Here is a 20016-nt window from a genome sequence, read left to right as displayed (position 1 = left end):
TTAGGTATTTATTGAACCCATAGGCACTCTATCTTGAGATAGAGTCTTGCTTCATTGCCTAGGCTATCCTTGAACTTGTGATCCTTCTGTCTCAATCTCCTGAGTGGCTGGGATTACAGGTGTGTGCCACCACACCTGGTTTAGCATACATGTTCATTATCCCTTCATCTCTCTATCACTTTGCAGAATTAATATTTTACCTTTGTGGAAGATTATAATTATTTACATCTTTCATTTAGTGTTCTTTTTTAAAATTTGGTTAGGGTTTATTTAAACATTTTGATTTTATTTCATTTAAAAAGGAATACTTGGGCTGGGGATGTGGCTCAAGTGGTAGCGCGCTCGCCTGGCATGCGTGCGGCCCGGGTTCGATCCTCAGCACCACATACAAACAAAGATGTTGTGTCCGCCGAGAACTAAAAAATAAATATTAAAAAAAAAATTCTCTCTCTCTCTCCCACTCTCTCTTTAAAAAAAAAAATAAAAAGGAATACTTTTTCCCCATTAGGTTATCTGACATATGATAATGTTATTTTCAACATGTATCATTTATGTATCCAGATTATTAGATATGAGTGAGCCAGATCATTTTGTTTTTTCGGGTAAACAGAATAGCTGAAAGTAAGTCCTAACATCTCTTCTTCTGAGGGCCATTCTGATATGTATAGCTAAGTGCAAGTCAAATGCCCTGGGTAATTTCTATAACAATGACAGTAACAAGTTACTATGTAGCTTATTTTTTTTTAAAAAATTTTTAGTTGTCAAGGGACCTTCACTTGTATTTATTTATTTATATGTGGTGCTGAGAATCAAACCCAGTGCCTCACACATGCTAGGCAAGTGCTCTACCACTGGGCTGAGACCTCAGTCCCTCTGTGGCTTATTCTACACCATCAAAAATCTATATCACAAGCCAGGCGCAGTGGTGCCTGCCTATAATCCCAGTGGCTAGGGAGGCTGAGACAAGAGGATCTTGAGTTCAAAGTTAGCCTCAGCAAAAGTGAGGTGCTAAGCAACTCAGTGAGACCCTGTCTCTAAATAAAAACAAAATAGGGCTGGGGATATGGCTCAATGGTTGAGTGCCCCTGAATTCAATCCCTGGTACCTTCCCACCAAAAAACAACAACAACAACAACAACAACAAAAAACTACATCACAGCAGAGGGTGGGTGTGGGCAGTGGCCTATGACTGTAATCCCAGGGACTCAGGAGGCTGAGACAGGAGGATTGAGAGTTCAAGGCTAGCCTCAGCAACTTAGGCCCTAAGCGATTTAGTGAGACCCTGTCTCAAAAAATAAAAAGGGCTAAGGATGTAGCTCAGTGGTAAATTGCCCCTGGGTTAAATCCCCAGTATCCTCTGCCTCCAGAAAAGAATCTACATCACTCTAAGGAGCATTCCCCTGACCTAATTTTGGCTGCAGAAGTTCATGGTCCCCAGGAGGCACATCCTACCTGCTGGACGTTGGCATTGTTGGGTGCATTAATGCAATCTTCCAACTCAGACAGACGGCTGGTTTTAGCCAATGCAAAAATAAGTTCAGTCTCTATATAGGATGCACAGTTGTTTTTCCTAGCCATCTGCAGGAATTTCACTAGATCCTCCCAGTTGTCTAAGGACAGAGAGCAAAGTCAAGTTAACTCATATTTTATGTTTAAAATTTTTTTATGGCAAGTTGTTTTAATTAAGAACTTAAAGCCAAAATTTAAAAAGACTTTATGTAGCATTTATTTTTTAAAAAATACTGGACTCTCAAGAAAAAAAAAGTTTTAGATTTTTCCAACAGGGAAGGCAGCTTGAAACTATCTCACTGATTTAGGATATGTTCCAAGAATTAGGAAAATAATTACAACCACATCAGTTCCCAATAAGAAAAAAGTAGAAAATCAAATTTTACAACTTTTAAAAATTCATAGGCTCAACAGGAAGCTGCCACCCTTTAAAAGAGAGAAGACTGATCTCAATCATCAAGGACTTGGACATAGGAGGATCCACAACTGCTTACACTTAGTGATTCATTGTTCATATCATAAATTTCTTATAAAATCTTGTTCATTTGTCTTCTACTTAGAAAGAAGGGGGAGGGAATATGCCTTCCAGATTCACTTCTGCCTGGTTTTCAGTGGTAAGTGCACAAATACAAGTGTGTTTTTGAGGATTCTGGCTGCTCATAGGCTGGAGGGAGTGGGCTCCAGGTGCTATGCTCCCAGCTATCTTTCTGATATTGTTACTGGGTTGGGTGGATGAAACTGGCTAAGCCATGGCTTTACAGAAGTCTGAACACCAGCTACGCTGTTGTGGAATGAAGCTAGTTTGTATTCTAAGAACCACTGCACTTCAAAGATCCAGAGTGAAAAACCATGTCATGTCCAACACCAGCTTTCCATTCATGCTAAGCTGGAGGCCAAGCACCTTGATCATCCCTTCCAGGACAGTCCTTGCTGTATGAACAGGCCTACAATTTGATGGAAATGAGCTTCTGTGAAGACTGCTTTCCACTGTAAAGGCAAATACACTAAAGGAAGCAGCACTGTTGTATAGCTGTGCCTGCTCACGCTCCACTGCGTTCTTAGTAAGGTACAGGTAAGACTGGCCAGGAATCAAAAACTGACTTATTCAACCTAATGCATGAATATTGCACATATCAAGACTTTAAGTTATGTAGAAGAAAGAGCAGTTAAAGTGGAGTGGGCAATGTCTCTAATGGTGTCTTCCACTGTCCCCACTCCAAGGGCCTATTCTCAATTCATTACATGTGATTTCAGATTACAAATTCTACAGGTTCTGCCAGCTATTACAGAAGAATCTAGAGTCCACGGTAGGTGCATGCCAAAGTGGTTGTACCTTACATGGTCTAAAAAGAAAAACCTGTAATTAAAAAGATGTGACACTGACTCAAAAGAAACTTCATTACTACCCTAAACACACAGTGAACTAACATTTCATTCACTGGAATATATTTTAACTATTAAATTATTAAGTGCCTAGATGACCATTCACAGAGAAGAGGTGGCTTTGCCCAGCCCAGGAAACCACAATTTACTGTAAGGTGATGTGAACTGAAATATAAACAGTCTTTACTTTTCAGTAGCCATTGACTGTCCTAGGTCCACTACACATGGACCCAAGGTCATGGTTGAGTGCTGCTTACTTGGTACTCTTTCACAAAGGGAACCACTTGTACCTCAGTAAACACAAGTCTAGTGGATCAATATATTATCCACAGGTATGTATGATTATAATGTGCCAATTAAAAAAATAAAGAAAAAAAACAAGTCTAGTAGACCTCAGAGGCCAGGTGCATGGCCCCTAGGACTGGTAACACCTCCCACCTCTACCAGCCAAAGCTGGAGGGAAACCTCTAGCCGTTTAAAGGTATCTGGTACCTCAAAAATGAGGACACTCTGAAACAACTCTTACAAGAATAACGGGTTGGGCTGGGGTTGTGGCTCAGTGGTAGAGCGCTTGCTTAGCATGTGTGAGGCACTGGGTTCAATCCTCAGCACCACATAAAAAAAATAACTTAGTAAAATAAAGTTATCAAAAAATCTTTTTACAAAAAGGAATAACAGGGTCTGGGGGCTTGTCTTCACAAGCAACTAAGTGTTATGGCTTCAACATTCTGCTCTACTGCTGAGGTAGGTGACAAAATTCATCCGCACAATAGTCTTCTGGCTGTTCCAGACCTTGTGTGATGGATGGTCTCTGTCCTTTTTAGTGTTCATGGACAATCTTGTCCCTTGGTCAACTTTTTAGGAGGCACATGTCTAAGCTTTTGCCGAGTAGTGGGGTGTATGTACTCCATCACCCACTGTCTCTCTGCAGAGGGGACCTCCACCTTCCTGTTGTCCACCTTCCTCTTTTTCTTGGCTTATAAAGCTGATTTGTAAATCTCATGCACCTGTGCACACACACTGACATGTCTTCTGGCTTCCGGTGTTCATTTTTCTTTCTCCCCAGCCATAAAGAGAAAACAGGTGCTTGTTTTAATTTACTGGATAATCTTTGGGGACTTCTGACTTGCTTTCCTATTTCCTCTAGCAAATTATGCTGGGGTAATTTGTCATTCTCTTTTGCTCTGGTTTTTTGTTAGGGTTTTCTTTCTTTTTTTTTTTTTTTTTAAAGAAAGAGTGAGAGAGAGTGAGAAAGAAGGGAGAAAGAGAGAATTTTAATATTTATTTTTTTAGTACTTGGCAGACACAACATCTTTTATGTATGTGGTGCTGAGGATCGAACCCGGGCCGCACGCATGCCAAGCGAGCGCGCTACCACTTGAGCCACATCCCCAGCCCCCTGTTAGGGTTTTCTTATACATCTTTCACTGGTAGTGCTGGCTGCGCGGTGCCTCTCTGTGCTCCCCTACAGGCCACTCCAACTCCTCAATCATGGAGTCTTCAGTGAGCCAGCACCCAGGCTTGGGGCACTATTCTGCCTACCAGGTCCAATCTTTGAGGTGCAGACTGGGATTCAGGTGTCTCTGAGCCTGGGAGCATGTGCCTGCTCCAATAGCTTCATGACAGCATGGCGTGTCTCAACTTGGCTCCTCATACTTGCTTCAAGTATGAGCTCTTCACCCCGTTGACCAGGACATGGTGCTGCTCTCCACCACCGGCCTAATCCAGCACTCCCATACAACAAAGAGGCCGCCCTGCCCGGTGCCCAGAGCTGATCATTTTAAATAGGGGCTTAGTTCCTCCCATTCTGCCCTCAGTCAGACATATTTGCCCTCTCCATTATGTCTCATGGAGAGCTCAGGCTCCAGGAAATGTCTAAAAGGTCTTAGCTGTACCCATAAGCAGAGCCCTACTCCAGGAGGAAGAAAGGGAAGGGGGTAAGTGCCACAAGCAAGCTACCCCTGGGAACTGGAACCTTGCAAAAATGTTACGAGGGGGCAGGATGTTAATTCTAGTCCCTGGAGAGGTCAGTGCCACCAAAAACTAGATACACCAGATAACCAGGAAAGTGAGCATAAGTCAGTGACCTTAAAATTACAACAGTGGGGGGCTGGGGATGTGGCTCAAGCGGTAGCGCGCTCGCCTGGCATGCGTGCGGCCCGGGTTCGATCCTCAGCACCACATACAGACAAAGATGTTGTGTCCACCGATAACTAAAAAATAAATATTAAAATTTAAAAAAAAATTACAAAGTGATCATCTATAATGCTGAAGCTGCCTAACCTTGTTAAAAAAAAAAAGGGGGCAACAGTCTGGAAAGCTAGTGTCATTAACAGAGTATTACTAATCTCAGACTCTTATATCTGGATGCATAATACACAGATATTCCTGAGAAGCTCTTCAACTTCTTGTCTCAGTCAGGTTTCACACCAGTGATAAAAAGTGCCCCTGGAATGGGAATTTACTTACTGCTCTTGGTGGCGGCCTGAACAACTTCCAGGTAAGAGGTAGGGTCATCTGCTCTGATGTAGGAGTCGATGGCTTCCTTCACCAAGTCCTTCTGAAGCTGTGCTTGGGCCAGCTGACTCCACACAGCAGGCTCATTGCATTTTTCTGCAAACTCGTATGCTCGGTCTAGGTTTCCAATATTCTCAATCAGAACCTAGAGGTTACAAGAGGACTTGCTTTGCCACAACACCTAGTCAGCTCCAAAGTGCAGAAAAATCTGTTTGGTTGCCTATTCTGCCTAGAGTTGCATGACCATTTCAACACAGCTGGACACTAGATGAGTGAACTGATGAAAAGATAAGAGTTGGTGGATTAGGGGGTGGTCCTAGACAGAGAAGAGACATTCTAATAGAAAGGTATAAAGAAATGGAAATGTTGTGGTGCGTGCCTGTAATCCCATTGACGCAGAAGGACTGTATATTCGAGGTCAGCCTCAGCTTTCAGATCATAAGATTCACAGGCAAGTATAGAAGAATGGTAAAGGAAGAGGCAAGAAAAGTGAAGAATATTTGTAAAAGGAGTAATTACAGCGATATGTCCTGTGATTTATAATTGATTTGGAGATAAAACCATAAAAGAGGACTGGGGATGTAGCTCAGTGGTAGAGCACTTGCTTTCCATGTGTGAGGCACTAGCCTAGATGCATAGCACTACAAAAAATCTAAAATAAAGTCTCACAGGGAAGATGGGTACTTTGGTGGAAGGATAGGCAGAAAGGGCTGGAAGGATTGCTCTGGGAGCTTAACCTTAGATACCGAATGGTTCCTGTAACTTGGGAGCATAGGGAGATGAAGCACGATGGTGGTAAAAAGCTAAGGTATGAGAACCTCCAAAAATCAAACACCCAAGTCACCAGGGCTGACCTCAGTACCGTAGGTACCTAAGTCCAGAAGAGTGCCATGGAGCAGAAGGAATAACAGCAGAGAAGGTGAAGGCAAGGAGATGACAGGCTGGGAAGAGCAGAGAGAAGTACAAGCATCCAAGAGATACACTGGATGACCTGAATGTCTGATACCCTCTGTGAATGACAAGGCCCTGAGATGAATCATGCAGTGCAACACAGCATGGGCTTAAGACAACATGCCTGCAGCAGCCCACCTGGATCGCTGAGGCATTCACACCAAACTTGTAGAAGATGGTGAAGGCCTCCTCGTACAGCACACTACTGACGGCAATGCTTGCGATGTCTGCAGCATCATAGTTGTCCAGGCAGCTGATATACTCCATGACCCGTGTTCGATCTGCCTTGATGGCAGTCAGGATCAGCAGATTCTGGAGATTCCTGAGAAGAGGAAGTGCTCAGCATGATGCCCAGGAATGAAGGCCCCACACAGCAGACCAAGATGCCTAACTTTTTTTTTTTTAAAAAAGTAACTAATACACATACATGATTGATAAGTAGATGCAATAGAATATTTGTGCAGCAAATGGAGTCTAAAGAGAAATAATATGGCAATGTCTTGCGAAAGCACCACTAAGAGAATCAACATGGGCAGTTACTGTGAGGGTGGCTCTGCCTTCATAGGAGCCCAGCATCTGTTCCCCACTTCAAAGGTAACAATCTTCTTAATGGTGTCTACTGCTTTGTGATCCTTTATAGTTTTACCACATCTTCTACACTCCTAAATAATACAGGTAATTTTTTCACAAAAACGTGAAAAAAATCAATGTAATGCATTACATATCAAGAAACTAAAAAAAATACCACAAGATCATTATCAAATGATTCAGAAAAAGCATGTGACAAAATCCAGTAACTGTTAGTGATAAAAATTCTCAACAAAAAATAGAAAGGAACTTCTTCAGTCTAATGAAGGACATCAACCAAATCTCAGAACTAACATTATCAGTAATAGTGAGACATTGGATGCTTTCTTCTAGGATCAGGAACAAGACAAGGATGTCCACTTCTACCACTTCTCTTTAACATTATACAGGAGGTTTAATTCAAAGCATAAAATGATATGAAAGCATCTAGATCAGGAAGAAATAAAACTGTCCCAATTTGCATGATTGATTTTTAAAGATCTCATTTGAATCTATAAAAAAAATCCCCCAAATTAATGTTTGGCAAGGTTGTAGAATATAAAGTCAACATACAAAAATTAACTATATTTCTATATATGAGCAATGTTTAGTGATATACAATTGTTAAGTTAAAAATTCCACAACAAACTATTTCATAGCTCTAAAACTGTGGAATATTTAGAAATATTTAATAAAACATGTACATAATCTGTATGTCAAAAACTATAACTTGAAGAAAGCAATGAACTATTTAATAAATGGAGAGACATACTGCTTTCATAGACTCTCTACAGTAAAAGATGTAAATTTCCCCTAAATTGGTACACAGATTTCATGAAATTCCAATCAAATTCTCAGCAGATTTTCTTGTAAACTCACAAGCTTATTCTAGGAATTGGAATAGCTAAAACAATTTTGAAAAAAAAATGAAGCTGAGGGAATCATACTACCCGATCAACTGATTTTTTTAATAATTATTTTTAGTTGTAGTTGGACACAATACCATTATTTTATCTATTTATTTTTATGTGGTGCTGAGGATGGAACCCATGGCCTCACACGCGCTAGGCAAGTGCTCTACTGCTGAGGCATAGCCCCAGCCCTGATCAACTGATTTTTGACAAAAGATGCAAAAGCACTTCAACAGAGATAGGACAATAGTCAATAAATAATGCTGGAATGACTGAATAGTCATATGTAAAAAGATGAACCTCACCCTAAACATTATACCTTATTGGATATTAGACCATAGAACTATATTATAAAATGAAAAAATACTCAACTTTTAGAAGAAACACAGGGAAAATATCTTTCTGATCTGGGATTAGGCACAGAATTCTTAAATTTAACACCAAATTACAGCCCCCCAAAAGTTTTTGACTTGGGCTGGGGCTATAGCTCAGTGGTAGAGCACCTGCCCTGCACGTGTGAGACACTGGATTTGATCCTCAGCACCACATAAAAATAATTAAATAAAGATATTATGTTCACCAACAACTAAAAAAAAATTTTAAAAAGTTCATGAATTGGACTTTGTCAAAATTAAAACTGGCTGTTGAGACAGCTCAGTGGTACAGCACTTGGTTAGCAAGCACCAGACTCTAGGTTTAATTCCCATCACAACTCTAAGAGAACAAACAGGGGAATTACAGAGTAAGAAAAATATACGTTAAATTACATTTAATAAAGGGCTTGAAACTCTCAAACTGAAAAAAAAAATCAACCCAACTGAAAAAGATTCGAAGTAACATTTCACCAAGAAGGATATGTGGATGTTAAATAAGCACATAAAAATTGTTCAGCATCTTTAGCCATTAGGGAAATGCAAATTAAAACCACAATAATACAGTTACCAATAAATCCAAGTACAGGAAATATTTCTAAATGGTAATATACCATTCTACATTTGAAAATGAGAAAAGATTAATTTTATAGGAAAAATACAGAATTCTAATCATGAAGTTACTTTGAGCACAACTTTTTTAAGAGCAATTTTTCATACTCAATTGCTCTGGCCTTTTGTCAAAAGTCAATTGATCATATTCTATAGATTATTTCTGTACTCTCTATTCTGCTCCATTGATCTATGTCAGTTGCATTGGGAGTAATTTTGAGGTTAATTTACATGAAAATGGACAGAAAAAATATATTAGTTTTATTTTGAAAATTCAAAAAACATATTTTGTATTTCAATGAATATTAAAGAATGGGTAAAACTCTTCAAAAACAAACAAACAAACAAAAAACAACCCCACAATGATATGCTACTATATACTTATTAAAATGGCTAAAATAAAAAACACTGATAATACCAAGTGCTGGTGAAGACTCAGAGCAACTGGAACTCTCACATATTGCTGGTGGGAATGCAAAATGTTACAGCCATTCTGGAAAACAACAGTTTGGCAGTTTCTTAAACAGTTAAACACACACAAAGCAGACGACCCAGTGATTACTGGGTATAAAACCTGGACACAAATGTATTCATATTTACCCCAACTGAAAACAACTCAAATGTCCTTCAGTGGGTGAACAGTTAAACAAACTATGGTACATTCATATAACAAAATATCATTCAGCAATTAAAAAAATAAACTACTGATGCACACAATATCTTGGATGAATCTGAAGGACATTATGCTGAGTGAAAAAGCCAGTCTCAAAAGAGTACATACTGTGTGATTCTATTTATATGACATTCTGGAGAAGGCAAAACAAGAGCGATGGGTGGTTGCCAGGTGTTAGAAGCTGGAGGTTGAAGAGAAGTGTAACTATACAAGGTGGCTAGCACAGAGTTGAAGGTGATGATACTATTCTGCATCCTGATTGTGGTAGTCATATGAATCTATACAAGTGTTAAAATTCCTAGTACTATACATAATCCCAACTCTTGGTCAATTTTACTGTATGGTGATTAAAAGAAAAAGAAAAAGAAAAGAAAGAAAAATAAATAAATAAAGCTAAAGTTAGTTCTTAAGATTCATTCATGCAGCTGGGCGCAGTTGCGCATACTTATAATCCCAGTGACTTGGGAGGCTGAGACAGGAGGATTGCAAGTTCAAAGCCAGCCTCAGAAAAATCAAGGTGCTAAGCAATTCAGTGAGCCTATCTATAAATAAAATACAAAATAGTGCTGGGTATATGGCTCAGTGGGTAAGTGCCCCTGAGTTCAATCCTAGCTACTGAAAAAAAAAATCATCCATGCAGTGTATAGTATTCATTTTCTACTGCTACTTGGTATGCTAATTTATGACTATACCAAAATCTATCTATTGATGGTTTTCCAAATTGCTCTAAGATTTTTGCTACTGGAAACCATATTCCTTTAAGTAGTCTTGCACATGTTCTCTAATACATGTGAACTGAGTTCCTTTAGGGTTTGTAACCAAGAAAGGAAGTTGCTGGGTAGATGCTGCTTCTGCCACCAAACTACTTTCTGAGTGTAATGAGCATTCCCAGCATGGGCATGTAAGAGGGCCAGTTACTTTACATCCTCATCAGTGCTGATCAGGAAAGCTAGACTCCCACTGCTCTGGCAGAAGCAAAGGATGATGTAGTGTGGCCTCACCCTGTAATTCCTTTATGGCTATTGAGGCTTAATTCTTGCCTGATATTCACTAGATGTCTTTCCTCTCATTAAACGGCCTGTTGAGAACTCTATTTTTTTTTAAATTGGGTTGCTTATGTTTTTCTCTCATTGAATCTGCTGCAAATGTCTTCCTTCCATTTATATTTTCCCTTATCTTTATGATAAAAGTTCTTAATAGTCCTACTGGTTTTTCACTAAAGATTTATGATTTTTTTATGTGTGACTGGCTAAATAACTTATTAGATCATAAATACTCTTCAAATATGAAAGGTAATAATGTTATAGTTTTGCATTTTATCTTTAATGTTTTCATAATATGAAAGATTTAAATATTTAAAAAATATTTTCCAACTAGATAACCCAACTATTTATTGAAAAGTTTGTTTCCATCTACATTGCCAGCTTGGTTACAAATACACATTTTAAATAATATGTAGGTATCTATAGCTCTTTTTCTTTTTTTCCGGCAGGGGTGGGGGCCAGAGGACTGGAGAGTGAACCCAGGGGCATTCTGCCTCTGAGCTGCATTCCCAGTCCTTTTATTTTGAGTCAGAAATCTCCCTAAATTTCCAAGGTTGGCCTCAAATTTACAATCCTCTTGCTTCAGTCTCCTGCATCACTGGGATTAAAGTGCCTCTACACCCAGCTATTACTTTTTTTATTTTTTGGTCGTGGGATTTGAATCCACAGGAGCTTTACCACTTAGTAATATCCCTAGCCCTTTTAAATTTTGAGACAGGGTCTTGCTAAGTTGCTGAGGCTGGTCTTGAACTTGCAATTCTCCTGGAAGGCTCTTCATTCTATTATAATGGTCTATTTCTCCCTTTCTTTGCCAAAATCATTATGCCTTCTTTAGTTTTACAGTAATTGTAGATTAGGATTAGTACTTTACCACCCTAACACCCATTTTGACCTCTTGGGTAATTAATTATTTGTTTTAGTAGGATCTTGACTATTTTTGGCTTTTATATATATAAAGTTCCTTAAGTAAATAAATAGGGATTACTGGCATTGCATCAGATTTGACTGATATGGGTAAAACTGATGTCTTTAGTCAGGGTCTTCTGATCATGAATTACACCAGGCTGTTAACCATGGCTGAGTGAAAAGGACTGTAGAAGTTCACTTTGTTCTTAACTGTCTTCTGGTTGTTTTTTTCTCTAATAAGCCTGTCTACTTATTGAATTATAATTCAATTATATGTAAATTCATTTAAGCAAACTTAGAATGCAATTAACTGTCAACAGTTATATTTACTTCAAAATACATTTACTCTTGTGTTTTTTATATATATATATACTTTTTCTTTTGAACACAGGATCCTTTTAATATATTTATTTTTTAAAATTTAATTGTTCTATCACTACTTGGAGAGGTATATTAATATTTACCTATATATGATGAACTTGCTTTTCTCCTTATAGCTATCAATTTCTGTTTCCTTATATTTTGAGGTTGTATTATTAATTGCATATGTTTGGAATAATCTTCCTGACGATGAAATCTTTCATCATTATGCACTTGGCCCTCTTTACATCAATAATGCTTTTTACTTTAAGGTCTATTTTATGTATTATTAATATAACGTATATATACAAGTGTTTTTGGGTTTGGCATATTATTTTTTCATTCTTTTATTTTTGACTCCCTTATGTTTTACCAACAGTATGTTCATGGTTTTGTTTCTTTATCTAATTTGGAGCATCTGAAGTCTTGTATTTGTAATATGTGATTCATTTACACTTAATATAATTACTGCCATATGTAGATTTACTTCTACCATCCCTTTTTTTCTTCTTCTTTTTTGGTAGTTCTGGGGATTACCGTTTCATTTTATCTTTGTAATGTGTTCCTACCTTTTCTTTTTTCTTCATCTCCTTTCTTAGCCTTCTTTTTGGTTGATAATTTTCTTTTATTTTTTTCAGTACTGGTTATTGAATCTCAGGGGTGATTTACCACAGAGATATATCCCCAGTTCTTTTTTTTTTTTTTTTAAATTAGGGACAGGGTCTTGCTAAGTTGCTGAAGTTGAGGTTGAAACTGCAATCCTCCTGCCTCAGTCTTCTGAGTTTCTGGGATTAGAGGCATGCACCACTGCACTTGGCTAGATTGATAATTTTCTCATTCCATTTTTTTCATTCTTCAACTAGTTTAGAAGTTAGGTACTCTGGTCTTTTCATGGTTCTGCTTGAAATTTTAACATGAATAATTAACTCATAAAAGACTAAAGTTAGTTATTATATTTATCTTTAAAAGGACCCTAAAATATTACCTACCAACTTATATTCAAGCTATTATCAATTTTTATTCCCTTTTTTCTACCACATGATTTTTTTTCTTTATATAGTCAATACTATTTTGCTCTTTGTTCCTTCTTTTTTTAAAAAATATTTATTTTTTAGTTGGACACAATATCTTTATTTATTTATTTTTATATGGTGCTGCAGATCGAACCCAGGGCCTCGCATGTGCTAGGCGAGAGCTCTACTGCTGAGCCACAACCCCAGCCCCTCTTTGTTCCTTCTTATCCCCACATGGGACTGCTTCCTTCTGCCTAAAAGACACTTGTTAGTATTTCCTTTAGCGTAGATCTGTTATTCACAAAGTTTTTCATTAAGTCTATATAAAGAGACCTCTATTTTACCTTTATCTTAATTTATAAAAGTATACAGTTCTAAGTTGATAGTTACTTTTTATGTGTGTGATGCTAGGAATCAAACCCAGGGCCTTGCACAAGCTAGGCATACAATTTTTTTTTTAGCTGGGTGCGATAGAGCTCATCTCTAATACCAGCCATTGGGGAGGCTAAGGCAGGATAGCAAGTCCAAGACCAGCATAGGAAACTTAGCAAGACCCTGTATCAAAATACAATAAAAAGGGATAAGATGCAGCTCAGTAATAAAATGCCTCTTGGTTTAATTCCCAGTGCAAAAAAAAAAATTTTTTTTCTCCTCAGGATCTGATCTATTGAGCTTCCTAAATTGGAAAGCTATAATCTTGTCAATTTTGTAAAATCACCATAATTCTTTCCCTGCAAATAGCATCTTTCATTCTAGGCTTTTTCTGATGTTCTGACTAGATTTCCTTTCAACCTCTGCATCTCTTAAACCTTTTCACGTTTTCTTTTCATACTTTTTTGGCTATACTTGTATATTTTCTTCAAATCTATCTCCCCAAACATTTATTCTGTAATGGTGCTAAACACACTGAGGTTTACTTCAAAATAAATGTGTGTGTGTCTCAGTTAGTTGGTCCTTTGAAAAATCTGCTTGATCATTTTTTGATATTTAAAAACTTTACAGATAGCTGGATGTGGTATTGATTGCATGCCTGTAATTCTAGCTACTGGGGAGTCTGAGGTAGAAGGATGGCAAGTTTGAGGCCGGACTTGGTAAAGAATGAAAGATTCTATCTCAAAGTAAAAAAATAAAAAAAGGTTTGGGGATATAACCCAGTGATAAAGTACATCTGAGTTCAATTCCCTGTATTGAGGGAAAAAATTTACATGTAATTTTACATTCTATGCTTGTTAATCCCAATGTCTACATTTTTGCACGTCTCATTCTACTGTTACTGTAGGCTTTTACTAAAGTTGCTTTGTTCCTCTGTGAATTCTGTCAATTTTTTAAAAATATTTTTTAATTGTAGATGGACACAATACCTTTATTTTATTTATTTATCTTTTATGTGGTGCTGAGGATGGAACCCAGTGCCTCACATGTGCTAGGCAAGCACTCTACCACTAAACCACAACCCCAGCCCCTGTCAATGTTTTTATTATGAATTCATTATTTCTTGGAATGTTTTCTGTTAGAAATCTTTGTATTTGTCTTTGGCAGAGATTTTAGGATGCTTCCTGAAAATTCTTGACTTGAAGATTTCTAATACTATGCTGTTGAAAGTAAATTTTTTGTTAAAACCCATGAAAGGGCCAGCTTATTGGGGTCAGTTTTGTTCTCGTAGTCTAGCATTATGATTCAGAAGAGCTTTTTTTTTTTTTTTTTTTTTGCAACAGGTATTGAACCCAGGTATGGTGCTTTTTATATTTTATTTAGAGACAGGGTCTCACTGAGTTGCTTAGGGCCTTGCTAAATTGCTGAGGCTGGCCTTGAACTTGTGATCCTCTTGCCTCAGCCTCCTGAGCCATTAGGATTACAGGTATGTGCCACTGTGCTTGGCTTCTTTACTGTTTTGATTTGGCTGGTCTTTCTCAGCAGAGGGCTAAATAATTCTTAGTTTATCTTTGTCTTCAGGAGGGTTTTTTTCCCTTCCCTTTTATTAGATGTCACATCTTTTTTTTTTTTTTTTTTTTTGTACTGGGGATTTAACTCAAGGGCACTTTACCACTGAGCCACATCCCCACATCTCCAGTCCTTTTTATTTTTATTTTGAGACAGCTCGATGCAGTAGAACTCATCTCTAATACCAGTCATTGGGGAGGTTAAGGATTAAAGTCAATTCAAGATGATCTTTGAAAGACCTTGCTATGTTGCTAAGGCTGGCCTTGAACTTGTGATCTTCCTGTTTCAGGCTCCTAAGTCACAGGAATTACAGGAGTGAGCCATTGTGCCTGGTGGCTAGATGTCACATCTTTTGTAGGCCCTTAGCCTTTGTCTCTTGTCCCCTATTGTGAGAACCACAGCCTGGGCTCAACAGGGTTTGGCAAAACTCAACCTGTGTTCTTTTTGAGTTCTTGCTATCATCATCAGTATTATTTTCTAATTGCAGACTTCATTATTTACTTGCTGCACACTGTTTCTGATTTTTTTTAACACCAGAACTTTTTTTTTTGTTTTTAATTCACCTATAATTTGGAGTTTTTCCAGTGACAGGATCTGCCCAAGTCTCTAGGTACCTGATCTGTACTACTGCCAATCCAGGCTGTTTTCATTTATGTCTACTGAAATAGTCACAGAAAGAAGAGCAAGAATGTGAAAGTCTCTCTGCATCTGTGAAAAGTAGCAGTGTTCATGGAGGCAGCAGAGTCAGAGTCATCTGGAAGCATCTTGAAGCACCCACAAGCCAACACCTACCATCAAAGGAAGTAGGTCAGACAGCAAGGTAGAATAACCTAAGTACTCTGGGTGCCTTCTTTCTGGTACTCTCTTTCAATCTGGGCTTATGATTCTATTGAAATATGCAGTAATCACACATTCCATATTTACCATGCAGCATTTACAAATTTAAAAACATAAAACTTACATACATTCCTTTCTGTAATACCATAGCCTTCGAAAGTCTTTCTGGCCTATAAAATCTTACAATTAAATCTTTACACCAGGATTTATAATGTGAACACATTACAACCTGACAGATTCTGATGATGATTTTAAAGTGGCAACATACTAGCTGAAGCTACATACAACAGAAGCCACTGAGAACCACAGGTTCTCATCAAATGTTAGCTTTCCTTCTCTGAGCATTGAGATTACAGAACAGTGGGAACTAGAATAATGAAGCCTTCCTGCAACAATTAAAATAAGATAAGGGAAGGGTGAACTGAAGACATAGGAGGTAGTAAAAAGGCTGACTGGGAGTAGTTGATGGATGAGTGAAGCAAGACAAGATTATTACAAAATGTGACTATTGAGAAGATGTCTAAATTAAGCCGTGGCCGTGGCCTCTCCGGCACACCATTACCTGTGCTCACTGAAGACAGAATTATCCAGAACAATCTTCTCCAGCAGTTCAATCAATTCATTAGGGAGGTCAGCTGTCATAAAGGCTTTGACAGTGACTGAAACCTCTTCAGGATCCTGTGTTTCTGATAATGCTGTTTGTACCACCTGGTTTTAAGAAATATTTGAAAGAACCTGATTAAAGTCAATTCAAGACTATCTTTGAAGTAAAAAAGAAGGGGAAAATTCCTCCAAGATGATCTGGAGCAGACACAGAGAAAAATGGGCAGTTTTCTCAAGGAAGAAAGGGAAGAGAACTTAGAAAAGTCAAGTTTAGAAAATTCTGTTTTCCAACTTTGACAATTAGTTTTTCTCTCACAAAAGGGCAACAGACTTTCATCTCTGTTCCAATGATTACACTAAGTGTATTCCAAAGCAAATAACTCAGTGTACTAAGTAGATATTTGAAATGCACATTTACTGTTACCTTTCTTATGTAAGGCCACCATTCATAACAAACTTGGCCCTTGTTTCTCTAATGAAGACACTGCAGAGGCCTCCAGCAGCTTCTTGCTAACAGACGGCACTGTCACTGCTGTGGCACAGTACACTTTCAGGGAATGCATCACATGCAATTGGAGCTATAGAGCCTTGACACCAGAAGCCACTGAGAACCACAATCTAAAAAAAAAAAAACAACTGAAGACTGGCCATGCCACTCCTCATCCAATTACCAGTGACTCATCTACCAAAAAACTAACAAACAGGAAAAAAAGACACTTTTCCAAAGAGTGGGTGTTCTCGATAACAGCAAATTAGAAGATTAGCAGTGTTCTCTTTGCACTTGTACCAGGGGTCTTTAATGACTTTGGGGATCTACAATTTTTGCTGTTTCTGGTGTTCCTCAGAGGCAGGAAACAGCAGTGTATTAATTAGAAAGAACAAACAGCTGGGGAGGTCTCAGAGCTGACATGCCTCTGGCCACAAAACAGGACTAAAAGAAGCCTCTCAAGGGAGCCCCAGTGCACCCCTCAGATGGCCTCTGTGTACTCAATGGCACCATGCAATATGGAAGTTCTATCTCTGAGTAGTTTACAATCAAACAAACATGCTAAGAAGTTAAGGGAGAAGGAGCCATTGCAGCAGCCAAGTGATCAAAAGGAGTAAACTTGAGGGAGAGGGGCGCTGTGGCACAGCACACCAAGTCCATCCAAAGAAGACACACACTTTGTGGCATCTCAACAGTGACACTTGTCAGTTCTTGAAAATCTTAGTGTAAATATATATATACCCACAGGTTGTTTTAAGGGCAAAAATAAATTTCTACCTTTCACTTGAATTAACACAGGATGCCCAATTAAGGCTACCTCAGGACACTCACTGCTTCCTTAAGCAATTTGTATAAAATTCTCCTTTAGACACCAAAAGCAGTCTGCCTCTGTCATGTACTCCATGAGAGGAGCATTATAGTTGAGTGTCCTACCAGGAGGTGACTACAGATGATCAATTAGAGCAGACATAATGACTAGCCCAGCAGCTTCACATAGAAAAAAGGATACATGGGCCCTGCTGGCTCTAGTTTGGTGCAGTGTCAAAGCTGCTTTCTCAAGAACCAACATGAGGGTATCTGGTGGGTGACTACACCTAAAGAAACATCTGATGTCTGTGAACTTGGAGATAGATCCTTATGGAATCTAAATGAACTATGTCCCAGGCCCTTTGTTGCTCAAAGTTTTAGGAGATTTGAATGAAGTATATTAAGTCTTCAGGCAAATTTCAAGACTGATAAGTCTGAAGTTGCCTTAATATTCAAAATAATATGGGTTTCTGTAAGTCTAAAAGTGTTTCAAAATAAAAAGTTTACTTAAAAATGGCATAGGCTTGAAGGAACTATAGACAGAAAATAAGGAAGTTAGTAGAGATAAGGTAAAATCTGGCCCTTGAGTTTAAAGTACCTGACCAGCATGTTGTTAGGTATCCAAGTAAGGCTGGGACTTTATTGAATATATGCTCATGGTTGAAGCCACTTGGATAAGGGTTTTAATACCACATTGGTCTTGGCTACCCCACAACAGTATGCTCAGCAGCCTTGTTGTACTAAGGACTACAGAAACACTGTTAATGTCTGCAAGGTTGTGACAGGTGGTATGGGAAGCTCATCCAGAGGTGGAGGCAGATCTTTCTTCCCCTTGCCACTAGGTCACACCTAATAAAGACCCTGACCCTAGCACCATATTCCAGCTCCAAGGAGGTACTGTATAGTCAAAAGGGCATGAGGTTGACTAGATGTTGAGAATCACTCAACTTATATCAACAGGGGGCTGAGTTGGAAAAACACCTCAGGATCTAGCAGGCAGATCCTGTCATCAAGTATTCTTTTGTAGGGGCGGCATAGCCATGTTTCAGATACAAGGCAAACTCTGTAACCTTAGCTAATAAACAACTCCAAGTCAATTCACCCTTGGAAATCAAGCCTTTTCTAGGCAAGCTGACTTGTGCAGGGCAGTGGGTTTGTAAGAGCTATATGTTTAACTATAACAACGAACCAGTCACTTGGCCCACAAGATGAATAGTGGGCAAAATTCAGGCATGCATATACCTGCTTTCTGTGTCTCACCTGGTCAATTATGTGTCTCCTAGATGGGTTGGTCTCTGCAAGGACATGGGCCCACAGCTCTGGATCCTTCCTGCGTACCAGGTAGCGGGCCTCACTTTTGAACAGAGAATTTTCATTGCAAACCTGAAATGAATACACATATGTGCTACTTAGGAGGGTATATCCCAGTGAGTTCCTTCTCCCTGATACTTATATGGACAGTTGGGACTCAGGCAAGGCTTTGAGAAGTGATAAGCAGAAACCCACAGGATTAATAATGCACTCCTCAGAGAGATTAAGTATCTCCAATCACCTCTAAGTTTGCAATTACTCACAGGGAAGTGTCATGTCTCTGGCCTGTAGAACCTTCTGTGATTATGGGCATGTCTATACCTTATTGTGTGATTAACCACCATTAAATACAGAAAACTCCTGAACACTTAAAATGTAGTGTGCAGCTGAGGAACTCAATTTTTAATTTTAATTAAAATTAAAATTAAATTAAATTTTAATTTAAAAACTCAAGTGTAGGTAGCTCCAAATCATCTCTAAAGTTTCATCTGTGTACCTAGAACTGGTATAAAACAGTATATTCACTGAAATGTTTCAAGGTCAGAAACTTTAAAATGTGCTTTCATTGACTAACTTTGAGATCCTTCTCTGAATATTGTAATAGATTTTCAAATTATTGACTATCCACTGGGATATTCCACCATGTGAAGCATTTGCTAAATCCTGGGGAAAAACATATCCTGATAGGCACAGGGCTGGGATATGTGTATGTATGTGAAGGCAACATGGGCTGCCTGTGTGGGATGGCAGGAGGCCAAAGTGGACTGGCAAAGTGCTAACCACACAGAGGCCCTTCCCTAAAGTCATACTGCAGCCCTCTCTTGAACAGAGCAGTCCTGAATTAGTATCTCTTTCCTAGCATACTTGGCCTTACTAAAAGGGTTAGCACCTCATGGAACAGATGAGTGCTAAGATCTCTAAGCAGCCATTAAACTATGCTTAATAAAAAGGGAGTAAATTAAGCCAAAAAGTGGCTAACTGGTATCAAACAAATGAAAGTCCCAGCTTTATAAAATCAGTTCCCCAAGACTTTCAGGTGAGTGGTTATATTCACTCATCCCTGTCAATTCTGTCTAAAAACTAGGGCAGAAGGAGAAGCTGGTAACAGCTCTTTATCTTCAACTCTCCTCACATATACTCTAATATACACCGCACCTGGTTGTTGAGTATATATATACTATGAGACCTGAGCTGCTGAGGACAAATAGACCAAA

The 20016-nt window shown here is 38.6% G+C and overlaps 1 protein-coding gene across 4 annotated transcripts in view; it reads right to left on the bottom strand.

The window, feature by feature from the left end:
- Cltcl1 (clathrin heavy chain like 1) overlaps positions 1–20016 on the bottom strand; it is a 118816-nt gene that overhangs the window by 22578 nt on the left and 76222 nt on the right. For all 4 annotated transcript variants that reach the window (XM_076859710.1, XM_076859866.1, XM_076859788.1 and 1 more), the window contains 5 exons: positions 18752–18874; positions 16157–16302; positions 6499–6682; positions 5362–5554; positions 1453–1610 (listed from right to left, as the gene is read on the bottom strand). In XM_076859710.1, coding sequence (XP_076715825.1) covers positions 1453–1610; positions 5362–5554; positions 6499–6682; positions 16157–16302; positions 18752–18874 — 804 coding nt within the window. The remainder of the gene's footprint in view (positions 1–1452; positions 1611–5361; positions 5555–6498; positions 6683–16156; positions 16303–18751; positions 18875–20016) is intronic.

Source organism: Callospermophilus lateralis, chromosome 1 (assembly GCF_048772815.1).
Source record: "Callospermophilus lateralis isolate mCalLat2 chromosome 1, mCalLat2.hap1, whole genome shotgun sequence".
Classification (NCBI taxonomy): Eukaryota; Metazoa; Chordata; class Mammalia; order Rodentia; family Sciuridae; genus Callospermophilus; species Callospermophilus lateralis.
This window is presented reverse-complemented; position numbering and strand designations above follow the sequence as displayed.